The 14087-nt window shown below is 38.2% G+C and overlaps 2 protein-coding genes across 6 annotated transcripts; one reads left to right on the top strand and one right to left on the bottom strand.

The window, feature by feature from the left end:
- Positions 1–615: 615 nt before the first annotated feature.
- On the bottom strand, positions 616–4648 carry u2af1 (U2 small nuclear RNA auxiliary factor 1). Its single transcript, XM_079357718.1, has 8 exons — positions 4549–4648; positions 3229–3316; positions 2861–2927; positions 2560–2609; positions 1706–1804; positions 1477–1610; positions 1068–1160; positions 616–966 (listed from the first exon to the last, which is right to left on the bottom strand). Exons 1-8 carry the CDS (start codon positions 4590–4592, stop codon positions 843–845), a joined length of 699 nt encoding a protein of 232 aa, XP_079213844.1. The 5' UTR covers positions 4593–4648; the 3' UTR covers positions 616–842.
- Positions 4649–6658: 2010 nt separating this feature from the next.
- On the top strand, positions 6659–13824 carry gabpa (GA binding protein transcription factor subunit alpha). Of its 5 annotated transcripts, none has more exons than XM_079357716.1 (10): positions 6659–8087; positions 10108–10207; positions 10298–10442; positions 10639–10723; positions 10843–11067; positions 11155–11349; positions 11815–11871; positions 12113–12235; positions 12325–12517; positions 13060–13824. In XM_079357716.1, exons 2-10 carry the CDS (start codon positions 10131–10133, stop codon positions 13280–13282), a joined length of 1323 nt encoding a protein of 440 aa, XP_079213842.1. In that variant the 5' UTR covers positions 6659–8087; positions 10108–10130; the 3' UTR covers positions 13283–13824. The 5 variants fall into 5 exon arrangements, with proteins under 5 accessions (XP_079213842.1, XP_079213838.1, XP_079213840.1 ...); XM_079357712.1 differs by having other exon boundaries at positions 6660–8087; positions 10100–10207; XM_079357714.1 differs by lacking the exon at positions 6659–8087 and adding an exon at positions 8195–8306 and having other exon boundaries at positions 10100–10207.
- The last annotated feature ends 263 nt before the right edge of the window (positions 13825–14087 follow it).

Raw genomic sequence — 14087 nt, 5'->3', positions numbered from 1 at the left:
CCTCTCACCCCCTGCAGGACACTGAGGGCTCTGAGCAGCTCCTTCAGCAGCAGACTGAGACACCCACCCTGCAAGACTGAGCACTACCGCAAGTCGTTTATTCCATCCGCAGTCAAGACTGTTTAACAGCATCACTACATCTCTCTGTATAATAATCATCAATACTGATCCCAGAACAGTCTATTTGTGTTACTGATCCCAGAACAGCCTTCCTATGTGTTACTCATCCCAGAACAGCCTTCCTGTGTTACTGATCCCAGGACATCCTATGTGATACTCATCCCAGAACAATGAATCTTTGTGCTACTGATCCCAGAATAATCTATCATTAAGGTTAGTGTTTTAAGACCTGACGAGCAAAAGTGTAGTGTTTATGCCTTGTAATATTTAAGTCTATTGTATTTTTCTTAACCCCTTTAATTAATTTGCTCATAGCTGTTCTTTTTTGCTATTGATGCTGTTTATATTCCCCGTTTTACTGTTTTTTGGAGCTGCTGTAACGCCAGAATTTCCACCATTTACATTTCATTTTCACTATTGTCCATAAGAGGTGAAATGTGCATTTGATGCTACAATGTCTGTACTGTAATAAGAATACATCATGAATCAGTCAGGTTAATTAAAAATGTTAAATTTAATGTGGTGAAAGTCAATTTCAGAAATCAAGAAAAACAGGTTCATCAATGCTGTCACAGCTTCTGCATCAGGTTACATTTACCTTTCTATCAATCCTAGAATAAATCTTGAAGAATACAAACTTCGAAATAAAAAAAAAAGAAAAAGAAAAAAAAAAGTCCGGCAAGGAATGGGGGTAGGAAGGACAAGTAGTCATGGCTTGTGGTTTAGAATCGCCCTGAGCGCTCTCTGTCTCTTGAGCGACGCCTCTCATGGTCACGGCCGCCTCCTCGACCTCTGTCTCGTGAGCGAGATCGCCTCTCTCTTGATCGAGACCTAGACCTGTGACGGCTGTGGAAATGAGGAAGAGTTGAGTATGATTGGCTATAAAACATCTACAGGCAGGTTTACAAAAGAGCCTGAATGTGCAGGTAATGTTTGTTTTTTTTTACCCCTTCCTCCTGCGCCCATAGAGCTCTCTCCTCAGTTCACGTGAGATCGGCTTCAGATGCATGAAGTTGCAGAAGCCCCCACGAGTGCATTCCCTATGGAAAACGGGAACATTGTGCAGAGGAATCACATGGGTGTATCACTGTTAATGGTAAGCAAGATTCATACACAGCAGCAATAGACACTTAAATAGTGAAGGGAAAATAAAGCCCTTTTAATAAGCATCATTGTGTAGATTTTGTTTAAGAAATTCAACAGCTCTTTCCTAGTATTCTTTTGAATTTGTTCCACACTGCATTCAACCTGACCCATGCAAAACATTTTTGATGTCATATGTCTTAATCCTCCTTTTTTATGCGGCACTGCTTTAAATTAATTAGATACGCATATCAACTCTATTCTGTCACTTACCCCATTTCATATTGACGACAACAGGCTTCTCTGAAGTCTGTGACCGGAGAGAGCTCAGCATGGATTGGCTGTCCATTAAACCAACGATTATTCAGGTCTATGACGGCCTTCTCTGCGTCCTCTTCATAACGAAACTACAAACAACAAAGATTGATTGACTTGAAAACTCACTGGACTCTCTGGATCAAAACTACACCCTGTGGCATGGAGATATAAACCGAAGACCCACCTTCACATACACGTTTCCTACTAGGTGGTCTCCGAGGTTGTCGCACACATTCATTTCCTCCACCTCTCCGTACTTTTCTTCCATCTCTGTGAAGACCTCCTGCATGGATGGGAGAGAAAATTAAGCCTGGAATCATCTTTTTATTTAAATTCTCGGAAAACACATTGAGGGAGAACCCTCATTTGCAATGGTGCCGAGGTACAAGATACAGAGATACAGGAATGATGTATTGAAGTGTTCATTACAATGTGGAGATGTAATCAGTGAAGGTATAATCTGATGAATAGTAAATTCCCTATCTGGTAGAGGTTTATTTATTTATCCCCAAGGAGAAATGAGATAACAACATGAACTATCGAGTCTGTACACTTAATACCAAGTATTCTCTGCAACAAATGAGCTCCAGTTGCAAAAGCAAAAGCGAAGCATTCTTTACCCCATTTTTTTTTTTTTTTTAGCAACAACTCTTTACACAACAAATAGTCTTTTGCAGTCAACATGAAGTTTAAATCATTTGCACCTTTAAGCAGCCACTGATGAGCGAAATACTTCACACCATTCAGTAGTCTGCAGAGGACATTCTTTGATCAGATTGTAGACACTTGATCAAGTGACCCTTCTCTGACTGCTGAAAAACATTTTTGTTTCTATCCCCTGAATTGCATTCAATGTAACAGAATCATTGTTGTTGCAGTCACTTGTGCAAAACTGCACAGACAGCCCTCCCATGTGATTTATTATAATAAAAGTGTTCAATGGCCCAATGATTAGTGTCTTCAGGAAAGAATAAAGCATTCAAATAAATCCACAAGCTCCAATGTGCATGACACAATGTGCAGCAGTTCATTACTTACCTCAAAAAACTCATCATAGTGCTCCTGCATCTCCATGTCACTGATGGCACCTTCAAAAGGAGAAGATAAAGGATACAACGTTACACTTTTCAAACTGAGAACAAGACTTCTTCTGAAAACAACAGACAGGCCGAAGTGTACAACTGATTTGGGATCAGAGTTGATATGAATTGATCTAAAATGACTGTTTAAACCTGAACTGCTGCTACAAAAGGATGGCAGCAAAGGAGAAAACATGGCTGTATGACCATGGAAAAAACACTCATCAAAAACATTCTATCTTAAAAGTTGAAACGCTTACATGTCAGACCGTCAGCGGACTGGGCGCTGTTTTGAGGGTTACGGTAAATGTTCAGGAGGGCGATCGTCTGAAACACAAACATGAACAATTTGAAAACAATGTTGATGAAAGACACAAATCCTACTTTAATGCAAGCAGCAAACAAATAGTATCAATAAAAGATTTCTTAAATGTGCTGAAAATGTCTTGTTTTATATATCTGTACTCTAACACTGTGATGTAGGTTAACACACTGCTGACTCTGTCATATAGGCCAAGTACTTTTTATTTGCAAATCTTTGACTAATAAAAATATGAAGACATGAACTTATTAATCTTTTCATCGTTCCCATTTCAAAGTGCTTTATCTGAATAAAGAAAAAACTTACTTGACTGAATGTCGGCTTGTTGTGTAATCTAGAACAGCGATCACCATGTCGGCAGGCACCAATTTTAAAGTAAAAAGAGCAGTTGACCCTGAGAGAGAAAAGATAAAAATGAGTCTTAAAAAACTTGTGGAAATGATTTCTTCCAAAGATGAAATGATCTCTTAAGCAAAAAAAAAAAACAACTCACAATGGTCCACAAAAACTATGAAATGAATGATAGGAACATGGGCAATGCAAGGGTCAACCTATACACTCGTTCCTTGAAGGATTGGGTATTCAACCTCTTCAATGAAATGTGTCCATTTGAATATAAAATGTTCCAGTTCAGTTTTAGAATTGTGTAAACATATGTGGTTAAACCAAACTGTCAGGAGCTTTGCAAATATTTTATTTTTTTAAAAACACAGGGAAATGTTTATGATGAAGTATCCAACTTAAAATCTCATTATATGGACCGCCACCATCTCCTAAAGGTGATATCTTTAAGGTATTTAGACGAGAGAAAATGTTTGGATGAAGCAAAACCGATTGATTCACAAAAAAATAAGTGTTCATCTTTTTCCTCAACTGTCCGTTTATAATTAATTACATAAAAGTTATAAATATTAATTTATAAAAATCGTCTCAAAAGGGGGTTAACATTGTTGTGGGCGTGGCCAATACATTATAAAAAACTGTACGTGTCAGAGACGTACAATATTGAGATATTAGGAGAAAAGAGGGTTTTTAGAAAGAAGATAATTTAAAAGTATAAAGAGTATAACGAGGTAACACGCATCGTGCCCTGTATACACATGCACCTCCTTTTCATTCATTAACCTTTACTTATAATAACTCCCCTAACATAAGTGTCCCATTGATAAAGAAGTGGTCTGGGTTGAGGGTTAATAAACCTCTTTAATAACACGGTGAATAGCTTGATGCTGCATCGACGCTATTTCCCTGAAACAAAGACTTTAACGGGTTTCATGAACTCACTCGCACTAGCCGAATAACAGCGATGCGTTAGTAAGTGTATAACTCGTTTAATCATCGAGTTAAAGGCAACACAATAATTGCTGAATAATTTTTTTCTTATACGTTATTCAAATTTTCGGCTCCCACGCGCTGTAGTAATGAGCAGCGGCGGCGCGGTATTTTCCTCACGTTAGCTAGCTCGCGCTGATTAGCCGTTAGCCGGTTGCTAAGCAAGTGCACGTTGTGCAGCGTTGAGACGTCATACACCGCTGCATTTCTGATATATATAAAAGTTGACTTTTTAAGAAAACTTCACACGAAATACACAAACACCAGAACCGTTAAACATAATTAAATACTTACTTGTCTTTTTCTGTCCCAAAAATGGATGCCAGGTATTCTGCCATCTTGGCTCGCCTGAGTTTAACCGGCAGCAGCGAACACAGGACTTCCGCCCAGTCTCCTTCAAAAAAAAAGGTGGAAACTTCACAAATGTGAAACTTCTCACTAAATCTCAGATTAAGCGCAAAACATTTGCATACTATTTACCTGTCAGTACTTTCACAAATTAAATGTAATACAATAAACCTGAAACATATTGTAAACCTCACGTGTTGCAAAAGATACTTATTGAATACTTTATTATGAATATCAAGTCTGTAAACTTTATACTGTATGTCAGCTAAAACATATTTATCTTTTCTAATTAGTAATGAATGAATTACAGAGCTTCAAAGGAAATCAAGCCACAGTAACGCTCATTATACAAATTAACTTAACGTTTGAACTTTCAGAAAACCTTAATTAACTTCAGTGACAGTGACAAGTTTGACAATGTTGCCTCCTAAGAATTAGAGAAGAATACAATGTCATCTGCCTATTTTCTCATATTAGTGCACTCTGCTTATTGAATCCTGTATTATTTATTTAGAAAATTATAATATTGCTGGTTTATTTTCTATCTCTTAATAAAGCCTGATGTTTGGATGTTATGTATATTTTTTGCATTTTGGATAGCCTGCATGGTCTCCTTAACAAACTTTTGACTAATCATGATTTGATGCTATTTTGGACTGCAGCTAAGCATGGATCATTTTGTGAGAGGACTTTCAGGTAAATGTAGACTGACAATAACAATAAACCTACACCAGATGTCACAAATACCGAAACCAAGACAAAAAGCTACGACGCTACACTTTTTCTACTTGCTTAATACACTACCTGTGTGAGAAGTTTTTTTCTGCACTTGTCTCGATTAACACTAAAGCTGGACATTGGAAATGAACTTAGAGTAACAGGCTCTCAGCCTCACCTAAGACTTGGTAAGAACGCCTAAAAAATTGAAAATAATTGCATGAATGGAAGTATGAATCTTAAAAGATTTTAAACATTCTTTTTTCAAGAGAGTTGTACAAAAGTCAGGTTTTAACATCCTCAAAATGTGAAAGTTTCATACATTTGCTTTTCTCCCAATGGAGGATCAATGAGGATTATAGTGTATTAAAAGTTTTAGATCCTGCCATATGTCATAATATAATTAGCCCAGTCAGCCTCGATATGAATCATATGATTCAAATAAAAAGTAGGCTAATTGAAGGTGTTTGCGAGGTTATTTGTCAGTATTTATACAGTTCATCTATTAAGATTAAAAATAAATTCAGACACAAAGTTCTTCTAAAGCTCTGTTTTCTACTCAATGGCTGACGGAAAACAACTGTTATATAGGTTTTATGAGAACGCTTTGGGTTATATATTGTAAAATCTCTTACCCCAATGCCAAGACTTTGTTTACTTTGAAGGCAGGGCCACCAAACCGGAAATATAAGATGTTTTTTCTTCACTTTATCCGCAACTCGGACTTTCAAAACAAGAGTTGCTTTCTTACTTTACAGTATTTTCTGCCAACTATGGAGTCATTGAATCCATAATAATTACGGTCAATGATTTCAACGGAGAACTGTTTACTGAAGTTAAACGGACAAGCCATTAAGTAATTTGATGCATTAAGACATTCCTTTAAATAATCCTTCTTTAACTGGCATACCGTACATGCAGTAAATAACTGATTTAAGTTTTTTCTTTAATTCAACGTGAATATATTTCAAGAATTATGGAGGCTAAACGTCGTTTCATTGCAGAAGTTTGTTTTAAAGCAATGGTATCAAACCAAAGTTCATTTAAAATGTTTTTTCATTGTACTATGGAGAACCCCCTGAAGGTTTATATACAAATAAAGTTAACTGTATCTGCAATACCTGGAGGATCAGCACAAAGCTTTGACACATATTTTATATACAAGCATGAGTTATACATATGGCAATATCTCAAAGGTATCACTTTAGTTGTATTCTAGCCTTTTACATTAAAGTAACAAGAATTACAGTCCCACCTTTATTTTGACTGATGTTATGCCACACAATTTAAAAAAAAAAAGAAGAAGCCACAAACCAATCTGGTCATCAAGACAAGTTTATTCAATACACCAAAACATGGAGTAGTTAAACTTCAAAATCCAAACAAAAATTGAAAAAATAACTGAAACTCATCCAAAGGAAAATGTTACAGATATAGGTACATTTAAAGACAGGTTAATAGAAAAAAACACAAGAAAGGACCCCCATGTGGGACGATAAGTTCAGACTAGTGTGAGATGGAAATGAGAAGTTTATGTAGACGGTTTCATCATTGTTAAAACATGTCACTTTATAACACAGTTTTCCAGACCAGAAGTGACTAACCAGAATAGTGTGCAATAAACAACCCTTTGTTAGAACACCTCAGTACTGATCATAACCAAAACTAGATAAAGAAACACACAAAGGCAACTATCCGATGACTTGATGCACAGCAAGGCCTTTAGAACCGAAGGGACCAAGTCATTTGTTCCAATTACTGAAATGGCAAGGGCCCTAAAGTGGCCCCTGTGATAAACCTGGACCTCAACGAGACTGTCTGTGTAACAAGCAGAATCAGAAATAATTTATTAATCCCTGGGGGAAATTTGGTTATCGTTGCTCAAAAAAATAGTACATAAGACCTCTTGTTTTATAGGACTCCTGGCCACAAGTACTGTAGGCTTTTATATGAAGTTCATACATTTTAATGATGGATCACTAAGACTTGAGGAGGCTGCATCATATATTGGTTACAGTGTTGAACCAGTGATACTATTATATTAGAGATCTGCAGCGCATGCTAGCACTCCACTACAAACGAAGCAGGCTGAGGCTGCTTTTGGTTTTTATGCCACCCCACCTCTGGAACAAACAGAGTTCTAAGTGTGCTAAAATAGTTGACACTTTTAAATAAGGACTTTAAACATACTTGCTTAATATGGCCTTTGCATGAACCACCTTGTCACCTCTTCCAGACACTTCACTGTCTTCCTCAAACGTATGCATTTATGTACAACACCTTTTTTATGTTTTGTCGTCATGCATCTAATTTGTATCTAACCTTTCATTTTAACTACCGTTTTTATCTCAACTTTTACTAGTCTCTTAAAATGTGTATTTTTTTTATTATTATTATCTTGTGAAATTTCTAAATGCTTTTAGTGCCTGTGTAAAGCACTTTGAATTTCCTGGTGTCTCATAGGTGCAAAATATACAAACATACCTTACCTTATAAAATTACTATTTAAACAAAACATGCATCAGTTGGACACTAATTTATAGTGTGATATATTTCCCACAAACCAGGACTATGACAGTAAACCCACTTTAATGTTGTGTTAGAGTAATGTGAGTGTTTGTCCATGAGTTAGTCTCCGCCCCTCCTCTAAATGTGTCTGACCAAAAAACTTCAATGATAGGACTCCACTGTTCCTCTTCATTTTGACTGCTTTTCTACACTATTTCAACATAGTCCGACATCTTTCAAGGCCTGCTTATTAAAAAAAGGTATGGATATTTTAGAAATGTGTGTACATGTTACAAAACAGAGCACTAAAATGTTGCCTTTATTTGTCGTGCTTTGACTCTTCCCGCTATTTTGTAGCTTACCTGCTAGCTAGCTCGTTAGCTCACTGCTGTCGGTTACTATTCAGCCAAAGGGGGGGGAAGAGACCGCCTACATTAAAGCTAGTAAAAAAAAAAAAAACACAACAACACCCAGATAGCGTAAGTCCACTTCCCATATTTTGCTGCCACGGCTGCTTACTATTCATTTTTTAAGGGTATGTATAATATAACGTGTTAAATGTAAAAAACAAAAACAGAAGTTTGTCAGTTCCGCGTTAGCTCGGTTGCTAACAGTAACGCTAAAAGGCTAGCTGCTCGTAAACACAGTGCGTATACATCCTTTAAAAAAAAAGACAAAACATCTTCACTCCAGTCCTTACTTTTGTTTGACGGTGCCGTTGTTTTGATTTGTTTGTAGTTTTGATCTATGGTAAGCGATTTGGAGTCGCTGGGTTTTCTCCTGAATCTCGTGGTGTCGTGTGTTTTGTCAGCGCTGCTCTCGGAAGTCTTACCATGCTGTAAACCTTTAGCCAGGATTTCCGGCTCCTTTTCCATTTGCCCTATGCTGTTTTGTTTCCGTTTATTCTATTTCCGTTTTTAAAAGTTTTCTACGCGTCGAGTAAAAGTGTGATTTATCGGAGATGTGTTTGAGTATATTATATTTTTGAGTATATTATAACCGTAGTTTAGCACGTGGGGACTCTCGGTTGTGTAATATGCTGCCTCGGCCCGCAGTCTATACCACTCAAAAATGCAGCTAACTTCACCTGCTGTTGCCCAGCTTATTTGCGCCGACACATGCACCCTTGTGGTTTAATAATAGTTTTGTGCATTTATTCAGCACGGTTTTATTATGTGTATTAATGTTTGGTTAGTACTTTTGTTAACTAGTGGCCTCCTATTTGGCCTTTAGAGGATGAAGCCTCGCCCCTCGAGTTAGCAGCTGGAGCAGTCAGTGAACTGTTCTAGGCGGCCAATGAGGAGTCGAGGCTGAAAGGCCTTTATGGTAGATAAACCCTTAGTGCTGCAGCTTCATGTACACATCATGGATCAACCTTACTGCTGCTTCATGTACACATTATGGATCACACAACCTTACTGCCTCACATCTACAGGTTCAGGATGAAGAACCATGAAACTCCCTGAAACTTTTCTTTTTCCTTGTTTGTTCTCCTAAACTTCGGATTACACAATAATACATAAAATAAGAGCAGACCTCACTCTATTTGAGTCAGTTATCTCTCAGATGTATCCTCTTTATAGTGTTGTACTCAATATTTTAATATTTCCAAGTGTGTTTGGCAAAGAATAGTTGAAAGAAAACATGAAGACAATCTTAGATGACCAACTTTTCTTTTTCTTTTTTTCAGTCTCTTTTATAATCGTTTAGTGAATAATTTTTCATAGGTTAAAACAAAGAACAACATAATGAGGGTGTGTTTGGACTTTGAAAAATATACACTACGGTAATTTTATTTTGTGATGAATGTCATGCTTAATGTCAGTTTTGGTATTTTAATCTACACATATCTTATGTGCAAAAATAAAATGACGTGACACTCAATGGAAAAGCCCCTTCCAAAGTCTCATTACAGTGAGGCATCTCAACAAGTTAAGCCTGGAGATTGAGCTCTAAGCGCCCCTAACAGTTCTCTATAGTCAAGTGGGGGTCTTATATTTTTATTGAAAGAGTCTGAAACCTACAATTATTAAATAAACAAAGGCGTAAAACAGGCTAAGGCAGAAATTAGTGCTATTTTAGAGGCAGGGATAAACATATGGGTGTTTTTGTTTGATAAATAATTGACCAATTGAAGCACACATGGATGGTTTATTTCTATATATGTGTCTTTATTTTATCAATATCTTGGCGTCATTAAGTAAACAAACGAAAGAAAATGTATTTGTTCCTTACTTGTATGAATTGCAGTAAAGCATCTCCTTCATTTCAGTCCTACAGCCGGGCACTCTGCATAGATCAGGATGTCTAAAAGCGAAACAGAAGAGATGATAGAGATTGAGATTGATGAGCGGGAGAAGCAGGCCTGCTTGGAGGAAGGGTAAGAAAAATGCAGCTTCTTTACACGGAACACTTTCAGACTTATGTCTGCATATTTACAGTTTGCTTCATTCTCTTCTTTTACCTTCAGCGTTGAGGAGCAGACCATCACGGCGTCAGATCTGATTCAACAAGATATCGACATCAACGAGCCCATCGGTAACCTGAAGAAGCTTTTAGAGCCTCGTATCCAAATGTCACTGGATGCGTATGAGATCTGCTTGCAAGACATTCAGGTAAAAATATGCACTATCAGAACACAAGTTCTATTTTTGTAACTTGATGGTTCTGTTGTGAAAAGAAAAACTGGCTCTTTAGTGTACATGTGGGTCTGATATTAATCCCTTTAACTGACAGCCATGTTAAGTTGTCTCTCTTTATTATTATTAGCTCTTTATTTATCTCTAATTTCTGTTGTGCTCCACTTTTTAGCTCCATCCCGATCATAGTCTGTTTGATCAGGGAGTAAAGACGGACGGCACAGTGCAGCTCAGCCTGCAGATTATAACTAAACCAGGTACTAATGAGATGCTTAAAGATCAGAAAATACACAGACATGTATTGCTATTGTCCACAATTAAGTTTTCACATATACAAATCCACCTCACTCATTTTTTTTATTTCTCACATTTTCAGGGGAAGAGAAGTTGAACATTTTGGAAATCGTGAAGCCAGTAGAAACGGTAGAGGTTGTGATCGATCCGGACGCAGCAGGAGAGGATGGAACTCTGATGGAGGAGGGTCAGCTCATCGCTGTGGAGCGATCTGCACTGACAGATGAGACGTCCGAGCAGGTTACACGCTGGGCTGCGGCCCTGGAAGGCTACCGCAAAGAGCAGGTTCGCCTGGGCATACCATATGGTGAGGAATACTTTTAATAAAGCATCCTACATGTAAAGGTAATTAAACATAGCTGTTAGTTTATGAGGCTTCTTTCTCTCTCCTCAGACCCTGTGTTATGGACAGCTGACCAGGTGATTCACTGGGCTGTCTGGGTAATGAAGGAGTTTAACATTGATGAGATGGAAATTGGCAGCATCCACATCCAAGGTCGAGATCTCTGCTCATTCAGCCAGGAAGAGTTCCTTCAGAAAGTGCCTAACGGAGAGATACTCTGGAGTCACCTGGAGCTCCTTCGAAAATGTAAGAAAGAACGGTTGTCTGTTTCACAAGTGAACGTTTTTACACACTGTTTAAAGTCTGTGTTTTTACACTTTCACTTGTATGTGCAATAATAATCTCAACCAAGTGCAATAATCGCAACAATAATCATTGCCTTTTTTTGTATATTTTGCTTCTTCCATGCATATTATTTGTATACTTTTTCCAACGGAAGAGTGTTCTATTATTTATGCTATATTATTCTTTATATTGTTACCTTTTGTTACCTGCTACATTTTTATTTTTATTGTATATGCTGCTGGAACCTAAATTTCCTTGAGGGAGTCATCCCAAAAGGATCAATAAAGTTCAGTCTAAGTCTTGTGTTTTTAAAGGGTCAGTGTGGCTCAAACAAAGACCGCGTTGTTTGTTCGCTAGAACAGCTCTCATATTCTGGTTGTCTTGAATTGGATTCTGATTTTGAGTTTGTTTTTCTTTTTCATCCAGATGTGTTGGCAAGCCAGGACCAGTCTGGTGGGGATGCTACTGTCACCATTGATCAGCGTAAGTTTAAAAAAAAAAAAAAAAAAGGCAATCGAAGGTTTTGAAAATATGACCTTTCATGGAGCTCATAATGCTGTTGTGGACTCCCAGCTGTAGAACGGGTCAGGCTGGTTGCTTAGTCAGATCACACAGGAAAACCCTCTTACAGCTCCAGGACGAAATAATAATAAAAGTTCAAATAAAACAATTACAGCTCAGTCGATTTGATCATTGACCATCTATTTATCTTTGGTGACTCTAGCTGTACAGATAATCCCGGCTCAAGTCAGCACACCCTCTGCCATAAAGGTGTTGAAGCAGAACCGTGGCCCCAGAGCTCCCAGAATTTCAGGAGAGGAGCGAAGTTCACCTGGGAACCGCACAGGTAACTCTCCCTTTACACAAGGACTGTGTGTCTGTTGTTTTCTATGTTTCAAAGTTTCATACTAAATGCTGTGTTGTCTTTAATTCTAGGCAACAACGGTCAGATCCAGTTGTGGCAGTTTCTTCTGGAGCTCTTGACAGATAAGGACGCAAGGGACTGCATCTCCTGGGTGGGAGAGGAGGGAGAGTTCAAACTCAACCAGCCTGAGCTTGTGGCGCAGAAATGGGGGCAGCGGAAGAACAAGCCCACTATGAACTATGAGAAACTCAGCAGAGCGCTCAGGTTTGTTAGTTGTTGTTTTTTTTTTTCTTTTAAAGGGGAAGATGTGATTTGATATCCCTTTTAATTTGTGTAAAAAGCCTAACAATCCTCACTTTGTTTCCATGTGGGGTGTGCAGCTCTAGAAACAGTGGAACCTACACTTCTTATAATGCATCTCAGCAGCAGCAGCTTTCCTTTCAATTTCTGTGCTTGGAAAGTGCTTCAGTCTTTCAGCTCTTATCGTGTGTAACATAAGCTCTCCATTACTAACTTGAACTGTAAGCTTTTGCAGAAATGAAGAAAAAAGCTAACAAAGCTTGTTGAGTGGTCGTTTTTTGCAGAGTTGTAGCACAAAAAGAAAACAGTGAATGTGTGAAAACATTGCCATGCTCCTTGAATAAGTGAGTTGGTGTAAAGTGTCTCGTTCAAAAGGGATATTCAATTTGTGGTGTTGGGATTATGTTCACGTTCATGTTTTTATTCTTGGTCACGTTTGCTCTTAAACATTAGGATTTCAGTTGACCTTTGTGTAACCAGATACTGACCTCTAACTTCTCGTTTAGGTATTACTACGATGGGGACATGATAAGCAAGGTGCAGGGCAAGCGCTTTGTCTACAAGTTTGTTTGCGACCTGAGAACTCTGATTGGCTACAGCGCTGCTGAGCTCAACAACCTGGTGACAGAGTGCGAACAGAAGAAGCTGGCTCGTATGCAGATGCACGGCATTGGGCAGCCAATCACTACAGTGACCCTGGCCACCACGACACTAGACAAAGACAGTTAAATGGGGGGTTGCTTTACCGTGCTCTCCAGCTCCCACCGGCCAGCTGTTCTCCACCACCGCTGGAAAAACCAATCAACTTCCCTTTTCTTCATTTTAAAACTGCGGCGATTTTTGGGCACAGATATTGCAAGACTGATCATTGTGGATTAACAACGTTGTTGTCTTTAAAGTTTGATTCATCTAAGGCAGGTTTTTTTTTATAGCTTTCCTTAAACTCTAACAAAGAGGAGAGGCGCGTTCAGGACAAAAGGAGAAATGCCAGTGTGAGCAACGCTGTTGTGTGCATGTGACTGAATGCTTGAATGAGTGACTGAAAAAAACAGTTATGAGCTTTGTGTAATGTGTCCCTTGTCTTTAGTTAGCATAATTTTCCACTGTATATACCGGAACTTAAATGTTTTTGATAGCCCCAAGGACAAGTGTATTTTCATATTTTCCATTTATAGAGAACCTGTTTTGTATTTTATTTTGTGTTTTTCCCCTGAAATGTTGGACCTTTTTTGTCCACTAGGGGGAAATAAAGTGGTAAGAATTTTTCTTAACATTTAAAATGCAGTCTCCTTGCTTAAGCTTTAAAGTGTCAATATACAGGTGTAGCTCATATCATTCGAGGGTTGTGAAGAAGTTGATTATTTGAAAAAGTGAAACTTTCATGTAGTGTAGATTCATTTGACTTCAAGTGAAATATTTGGGCGTGGCAGGGAGGCGATCGGCCTGTGGCACTGCTGAGGTGTTATCGAGGCCCAGATTGCTTTGATAGCAGCTCGTCAGTATCGTTGTGTCTGGCGTCTCTTATTTTCCTTTA

The sequence above is a fragment of the Symphodus melops genome (genome assembly GCF_947650265.1).
Source record: "Symphodus melops genome assembly, chromosome: 12".
Lineage (NCBI taxonomy): Eukaryota > Metazoa > Chordata > Actinopteri > Labriformes > Labridae > Symphodus > Symphodus melops.
This window is presented reverse-complemented; position numbering and strand designations above follow the sequence as displayed.